Below are 9,156 nucleotides of genomic sequence, written 5' to 3' on the forward strand. Positions count from 1 at the left end.
TTGCATCTCTTCTGTTTATAAAAAATGAATTGCATTGTGTTCTGTGCTTCCATGCAAGTCCGACAACATCAATGTCAAGTCTTTTTCGGCTACGACGATGCCCCTTTCTCTCTACCCTTACCCATTACGATGTGAGATATCCTGGGAGTGAACCACGATTGAAGAGGAGAAAGAAAACAAGGTCACAGAGCTTTATCCTAATTAGATTGCACATAGATAATGTTGGAAATTTAAAAATATAACGAGAATATTTTAAAAATAAAATGTTATTAAAGTTTTAATTTTTATCTCCAAAAATTTTAATTTTTTATGCTCTTATGTTTTAGAAGTATTGAAGAAATTAAAATTTTGTGTCCCAAATTTAAAATTTAGTTCTAATCTCTACCACCAAATACAATACTGTATCCCAATTCCAATCTCAATTCCAATACTAATTACCAAATACTATTTTAGAGTGCAAATTAACTAAATTTTTAAAAAATTACATCAAATATGTAGGTCAAATATATTTTTTTAATACATTAAATGTATCGAAAGACAAAAACTTTTTATTTTTTCTCATCTCAATTAATAATGTCTTTAAAACACTTTTTAACTAGATATTTGTTATTTTTTCTTACCGTAAAAGAGTGTAATTATTTTTTATGTTCACGGTTGAATAATCGTATAAATTAATAAATTAATAAGATGACAATTTTATACAATTTTTAGTCATAATTTTGTTTATACTATTGGAATATTAAAATTAAGGGAAAGTCATTTTATAATTTTCTATATATTATTTTGCTAAGAAGTACTAAAATTTGGATTTGACTTCTCCAAACTAAGCGCGCGCTTAAGGTGATAAAATAATGAATTCACCTCTCTAAATCATTCCACTAAAAACTATTAAATCAAATGATAATCAATTTCTTACCTTCCGTTATACATTCTCTTGCTTTTAGAGAATGAAAAAAGACATCTTTGTACCAAATTTTTGTACATTTTATCGAATGCTTTAAATTTTTATTTTATTTGGGAAAGTATGAGGAGCCAATGAAATATTTATACAATGTAGACAATGAAGGTTTATAGAGTATTAGAGATATAATTATTAGTGTTACATTTTTCTATCAGCTGAAGTTTTTGGGATGAGTGGTATCATGACATGGTATTAAAGCGCTAGATCCGAAAGGTCAAGAGTTCGACCTTTGGTGAACCCAAAAATTAATTCGAGAAGATGTTTATTATCTCTTGTACTCGGATGGTTATTCTAAATAGTGTAGGGGATGTTCATTTCATAACTCATTGTACACATTGTACAAATAGTCCATTGTTTTCCTAGCGAAATCCATTTTATTTTAATGTTTGGATTGTATTCATACTTAAAATACAACCTTTTATTTCAAAAAAAATATTTTGTGCACATATTATATCATCTCTCCAAACTTCATGTATAGGATTTTTTTTCAGTATAATCCGCTTTGATACCACATATAATAGAACTTATCATATCTATACCAAAAGTTAAATATCTGTAGTTCATAATTATCATATAAGTTAATTGATTGAAAACTAATATTTGTGTGATGATTTAGTATTCGAAGAACCATTAAAGATTTAAATCATAAAGAATTCTACAGCATTATCTTATAGAAAATTAAGATAATTTTTTTAAGTGTACTACAAATACTAGTGTTCTAATTATTTTAATTAATATATATTATATATATTTTTTATAATTCAGATCAACGGTTAAAATAACTAGAACACCGATATTTTTAATACACTTAAAACTCTTTTTATCTTATATTACCTTATTATTTATACTTATCATTAGAAGATCTCAAAACTAAATAATACATGATAATATTTAATATTTTAAATAAATTACTCAATTATTTCATAGACTTATAAAAGTATCAGAGTTAAATATTCAATTTATTTTTATAAAGACAAAAATCAATAAAATTGCTGCCCCCTAGACTTTTCCATTAATAAAAATCTACCATAAAAAATTCTAAGAATAAATTATCATTTGTATCCATGAAATTAACGATACAAACGCTGACAAATGTATTTATATAAAAATAAAACGACAATTGTATTTGCGGAAGATAGCTTTGTGTGCCAAGAATATCCTAACAGATCAATTGTGTAACTAACATCTGGGTATTCTTGACACACAAAAATTATCTTCTATAATTATAATTGTCGTTTTATTCTATTCTTATATAGATACATTTGTCAGTATATGTATCTTTTATAGGAACAAATAGTAATTTATTCAAAATTCTAACACTAACAAATCCCACTATTATTATATAACACAAAAGGCGCATGGCTTTTTTTCTTTCCCGGCGGTTTCCCCTTACAATAAAGAAATGCATATGCATGATGTTTCTCTGTCTCTCTCCCTTGGTCCTCAGCAGCCCTCGGCGGCTAAGCCGAGATACGACGAATCACGTGATTTAGTTATGTATTTTGCTTTTGTTCGATTCAATTATTAGGCCTTTAGGGTATGATTTTAGTTTTATTATATAGATGAATGAATTGGTTTGATGGATACCTTTTATTCTTTAATGGAATACTTAAAAGATGTATACCCTCATCATCACATCGCACCTCATCTCATGCGTAGTCATTCCCATGTTTGACAGGAAATTTATTAGGGGAAAAGTTTAAAGTCTTTGGTTAGAGGTATAGTAAAGAAGTCTTTTTTGAAGGCTTTTCGGTGGTGGTCCCTTAACTATAAACAAGATACATATAAACTCCAAATAAAATTTGGGATATATAAAATATTTACATCATTTTTACATTACGTATAGTATAACATATGTAAAACAAGCATATAAGGAAATATAAAAACAAAAGTTATAAAATCCTTTAAATTTCTTCAATATATTTCGATATGCTATATATTGGGAAGTGATTAATGCTTAAAGAAGCTGACATTCTTTATTGTTATCGTGTAAGGTTTTAGCATTAAATAAAATACTATATACTTTAGAATAATGAGACTCGTTTTTACATTTTCGAATTTTAAAAAGAAAAACAAGCATAATATATTATATCTATAGATTTTTGTCAATGAATTGAATGATATTTCTAGAACATTTGTAATTTGTAAAGGAAAACAAAGATTATCACCCTAATAACGTGAAGTAATTAATATTGTAAGAGAAAGAAATTGTTAAAACTAAAAACAAAATGAAAAGAAATGATATCAAATGAAATCACACTTATTGTTTTTCCTTTAAAATATTAGAATCACAAAGTCCACCTACTCCCAACATTTGCTTGTTTTTCTTTTTCTTTTTTTTTTTTTTTATTGAATACACATTCATTCATTGACACCAAACCCCTTAGCCCTCTCTGAAGGCTCAAGTTAGACAAGTAGTATTTCTTCAGTCATTGAGCTTCATCCACATCACACCACAAATGGGTTCTGTAAACAAAGAGTCCCATGAACCACTCCTAGCTCCTCTTCATCACCACCGATCATTCACCGAAGCTGGTGCCGGAGATGGAGAACTTGAAAGGATACTCTCCGACACCTCCCAGCCACTCCTCAAGCGCCTTGTACCCGCCACGTGGATCGAGCTCAAGCTCCTGTTCTTCTTGGCAGCTCCGGCCGTCGTCGTCTACCTCATCAACTACCTGATGTCTATGTCCACGCAAATCTTCTCCGGCCACCTCGGCACCCTGGAGCTGGCTGCCGCTTCCCTTGGCAACACCGGCATCCAAATCTTCGCTTATGGCCTCATGGTGAGAGAATTGATAAAGTGAAAAACTGTTTGATGCTTCAATTCAATTCAAGACTAACTTATTTTGATTATTGATTTTGAATTAGTTGGGAATGGGGAGTGCTGTTGAGACGCTATGCGGGCAAGCATTCGGTGCTCAGAGATTCGAGATGCTTGGGGTGTACCTTCAAAGATCAACGGTGCTGCTTTCACTAGCAGGCGTGGTGTTAACGGTGATCTACGTGTTCAGCGAACCAATCCTGGTGTTCCTGGGAGAATCACCAAGAATCGCATCAGCGGCAGCGCTCTTCGTGTACGGACTAATCCCTCAAATCTTCGCGTACGCGGTGAACTTCCCGATTCAGAAGTTCCTTCAGGCGCAGAGCATCGTGGCGCCGAGCGCCTACATCTCGGCGGCGACGCTGGTTCTGCACCTGATAGTGAGCTGGGTGGTGGTGTACAAGGTGGGGCTGGGGCTTCTTGGAGCGTCGTTGGTTCTGAGCTTGTCGTGGTGGATAATTGTGATAGCGCAGTTTGTGTACATTGTGAAGAGTGAGAGGTGCAAGGACACGTGGCGGGGTTTCAGTACGCAAGCGTTCTCCGGGCTGCCGCAGTTCTTTAAGCTTTCGGCGGCTTCGGCGGTGATGCTCTGCCTTGAGACTTGGTATTTCCAGATCCTCGTCTTGCTTGCTGGCTTGCTCCCTCACCCTGAGCTCGCCCTCGATTCTCTCTCCATCTGGTAATTTCTTTCCCATTAACACTATTTTATTTATTTTTTTATTTATTTCATATTCATATGCTCTTAAGTAATGAAATGTGTTACACCTATTATATACATTAGTGTACTTTATGTTTCTATTTTGGAGAATGACAAGTGCCAATACATTTAGTAAATATCAATTATTAATTATTATTTGATATTTATTTCTTTGAAGGAAATAATAAAAAGAATTTATAATATTTACTGATTGTTGATTAATTTTTATTATTTTTCAAAAGTTACTTGCATAATAATGTTCACTTAACCAATTTAATATATTCGAGTGTATCGGCTGTGGTTGGTGAGATGCACTGTTGAGTGGTGAATGAACATGCAAAAGTAGGCAGTGTTATTATAAAATTGATAAAAAATAATTGATTTTTTTATTTGAACGTTTAGTTTACACTTTACACACACATATATGCATGTGTGTGTGTGTGTGTGTTTGTGGTAAATTGGAGTATTATATTTTGCTGTGTATGTACTGGTAATAAATATATATTAATATTTTATGAATGAATGATGATTGTTACTGCATCATTTAGATCAGATGCCACTGTAAAAGACAGCTAATGATTTGTCAACATGTACCCCTTAATTAATTAATGTTTAGATTTAAATAACAGTACAGTTATCAAGGTACGTATATACTAAATTAATATATTAAAATGAGTAATGTTAGGAGACAGCAATTTTTGTGATTGTTAGCCATTAATTAGCCATCAATGATGATTTGATGGTGTGAGATTGATGTGAAATTTCATTCAATGACTCATCTTCTTCTGCTGGTTACATGCTGGCCAAAATTCAATAAAACTGCTGGCCTCCTAAACTTTTCCTATTAAAATTAATTATTCAAATTAATAATTAGTATAAAATATATATTAAAAATAAATTAAGTTATACATATATTCATATATAAATATATCATAATTAATTTTAGTAACTAAATTTAGTATATAAATAATGCCAATAAATAATAATTCAAATGACATAATTTTTTTATATTTATTTAAAAATTATAGTTTAAATTTTCTTATGTTTGATAAAAAAATTTGTGTAAATAGTATTTTTAATATTCAATATGCCAATATGGTAATTTTTTACCGTTGTTGGTTAATTCTTTTTTATTATTAAATATTTTTTATGTCCAGAAAGTACCTTTCTACGTTTTTGAGTTAAATTTTGCCTTTTCTTCCCTCACATTGGAGTTCTTTAAATTCTTTTTAGCCTATTTAGGTAGGTAGCATTTAGAATACGAAACACGAGGCCCTCAACTTTGTTATTTTTCTAGTGATAATTTTGTTCTCTTCTTTGTTTTTTCCTCTATATAGTTTCTTGTTTTTATCGTGTGAAAGCTGATGATTCAAACCTATATACTTAAATTTGGATTGAAACTTGCATATAATAGAAGATTCTAATAAATACTCGATGACAAAGATGTTCGTCGGATAGAACATGTGAGGGTAGCAGCTAGCATTGTGCTTGTGAAAGAGAAAGCTTGAGAAACCCCATTGAATAAATAATTCATTCTAATTCTAATTTAACGAGATTTCTTCCCCGGAATATCAATTTAATAAGATTAAATTAGAATGAATATTCCCATATTGAATCTGAACATCCCACACCCCATCCGAACCCACCAAAAAAAAAAGGTCTGACAAGTGAGCATTAGTCATTCTTTTGTGGGGTAGATTAGGGTGGGGGTTGGGGATTGCATTAATATGAGGAAGACAAACTATGGTGCACATCATTATGGTGGTTAGTGATGCATGATTTGACTATTATCCTCTTAAAAATAAAATTACTAACAACATATTCTGAAACCACACATGTTACTAGGTAATTGGTAATTAATAATTTTTTTAAATAATATAAACAATCATTAATTAAATTAAAATATATTATATCTCTAAATTATTTATCTAAATTTTAATATTAGAATAACCATTTACATACTTAATAAAATAAACATTCGATATATTCATTATTCACATTATTTAATATTTTTATTATCTATTTATATTTTTTCTTATATCATTAATTATTACAGAAAGCAAATATTATCTCAGGTGTTAATTTGCTCTTCAAGTTAGTAAAGCAGCCACCATTTTTGACTTTTGACTAGTACGTAGCTAGGTCAATGGCCCATTAGTTTATTCACATGTTTCTTGAAATGATTAAACTGCAGTACCACAATATCCGGGTGGGTGTTCATGATATCTGTTGGATTCAACGCAGCTGCCAGGTTTGTTATTTAGATCCATATACTACTACTCATTTTCACATTCGAAAATTTATAATTTTGACAAAATAAATTTTAATTTTTGTTTTTGGGAGAATAAATTCTTAAATATTAGCTCTTTTTGACAAAATGGACTAAATTAAGGATTAAGTCATTTTGTCAAAGGAAGTTCACACTTGAGATTCATTGTGTTCAAGTTCGTTTTGTGAAAATCAGATCCTTTGGAGTTCTAAAATAGCTATTTATTCATTTTAGAAATGTAATGAATTAATGTTTAAGCAGCGTGAGGGTGAGCAATGAACTGGGAGCATCAAATCCAAGATCAGCATCATTCTCAGTGGTGGTTGTGACAATAATTTCATTCATAATATCAGTGATTGCGGGACTTGTGATACTTGCACTGAGGGATGTGATTAGCTATGCCTTCACTGAAGGGGAAGAGGTGGCTGCTGCTGTATCTGATCTTTGCCCTCTCCTCTCATTTGCCATTGTCTTGAATGGCATTCAGCCCGTACTCTCAGGGGTGGCTGTTGGATGTGGATGGCAAACATTTGTAGCATATGTCAATGTTGGTTGCTACTATGGAGTTGGTATCCCATTGGGTGCCCTTCTCGGCTTCTATTTCAATTTTGGTGCTAAGGGAATATGGCTGGGAATGTTAGGTGGAACCGCAATGCAAACAATTATTTTGGTGTGGGTCACATTTCGAACCAATTGGCATAAAGAGGTAATCAAATACCACTACTACCTCTGCAATAATTCTTATCCTTCCGTTATAATGGTAATAATTATAATACTATTATTATTTGGCTAATTGTGATTTGTAGGTAGAAGAAGCAGCTAAGAGGTTGAGCAAATGGGAGGTGGAGAAGAATAAGCCAATTCTTGACTGAAATAATTTTGAAGCACTTAACTTCTTTCTCATGGATTTTAAGTGGGGCTAGACTCTCTAGTGACCTTAATTTTATATCCTTTAATTAATTTTTTTGGGCTGGACTCTAGTGAGCCTAATTGTATGCCCTTTAATTATTTTTCTTTCTGAAATAAAAAGACCAATAAAAATAATTAGTGATATGTATAGACTATTATATATATATATGTCTTTTTATTACTGTGTTTGGTTCTGAAAACAAGATAAGGCAAAACACTGAGAACAAGACACAAAGAATAAAGATACAAAAATTAGTGTTCTTGTATTCTGTTTAGTGATAAACAGAAACAAATTAAGCAAATTTAATTTATTTTTATTTTTTTAAAGATATAATAATAAAAAATATAACTATAAAAAATTAAAAAACATAATGAACGAAAAAATAAAAAATAATTTATATATCTCTAAATACAAAGTCCCTGTCTATGTTTTATTTGCACAAACATGTTTTATTTGCCAAACATGTTTGTGACTATGTGTCCTATTGTGTATCTCATTAGTGTCTCAATGTCTTTTCTGTTAGAATAAATACAAAATACACTAATTTAATATAAAGTTTCTATTTATATCTCATTTGTCAAATATAATTTTATTTTTCTATGTCCTATCCTTCTAAAATCTAAACAAACTCAACCTTAGCTATTTCATAATTTATAATGAAGTCTATAAAGCAAGGTAGAAAAAGAATAAATAAAGGATCATACGTTTCCCCCTTTTTTTTTCCCTTTGATTGGGCTATATTGGGCTTTTGGGTCGATATTGGGCTTTTATTATTGTGTTTTCAGTGGGAAGTTTAATGTCGTTACTTGAGATTGTCTCCTGCTCCCGTCCAAAAAAAAGATTGACTCCTGCTGGGCCCGCATTGTTCAACTAAGATAACTCGTGTTTGATACCATAAACAATATTCTTAACCTATGTGGGCTAGTTGTTGGTTGGTCCTTTTTTATCAAAAAAAAAAATTCGATTTCCCAAATCCTTTTGTTTTTTGAACGGTGCCAGACTCACAAAGGACCCAAAGCACAACAAACGGGCGAACCACCTATGACCCACCCTACCAAATCTCTTTTCATTCATATATGCTAGATGATGATTGTAGAGGGGCCTCCAGACCCCGTTTTGTTTTTGATATGTAATTTTCTGCTGGGCTTTTAAGCCCCGTTTTAACTACCAAAAAAAAAATAAAAAAATACAAGAATATTTATATATTAAAATTAGTTATTATATATTATAAATATATATTGTTTAACTTAATTTTAATATATATTTTATATTTTAATATTAATTTTGTACTAATAATTAATTTTGGTATACACCTAACATAATTAAAATAAAAAGTTCTATAATTTGCAAATTAAAAAACTAGTTGGGTAATTTTAGTCATTTTTTCTTTTGGGGGGTTCTATTAGGTGGTGTCCCAACTCCGCCTATGTTACACTTGCGGTACATAGCCGGTCCCAAGCCCGGATAAAGGAGGAGGGTTGTGTTAGGTCTTCGG

The 9,156-nt window shown here is 31.1% G+C and overlaps 1 protein-coding gene across 1 annotated transcript; it reads left to right on the top strand.

Moving 5' to 3' along the window:
* Positions 1 to 3,319: 3,319 nt before the first annotated feature.
* Positions 3,320 to 7,835, top strand: LOC127741141 (protein DETOXIFICATION 40-like). The gene is made up of 5 exons (XM_052252841.1): positions 3,320 to 3,747; positions 3,833 to 4,464; positions 6,677 to 6,733; positions 7,013 to 7,457; positions 7,558 to 7,835. The coding sequence occupies exons 1-5, from the start codon at positions 3,421 to 3,423 to the stop codon at positions 7,621 to 7,623; spliced, it is 1,527 nt and encodes a 508-aa protein (XP_052108801.1). The 5' UTR covers positions 3,320 to 3,420; the 3' UTR covers positions 7,624 to 7,835.
* The last annotated feature ends 1,321 nt before the right edge of the window (positions 7,836 to 9,156 follow it).

Source organism: Arachis duranensis, chromosome 8 (assembly GCF_000817695.3).
Source record: "Arachis duranensis cultivar V14167 chromosome 8, aradu.V14167.gnm2.J7QH, whole genome shotgun sequence".
Classification (NCBI taxonomy): Eukaryota; Viridiplantae; Streptophyta; class Magnoliopsida; order Fabales; family Fabaceae; genus Arachis; species Arachis duranensis.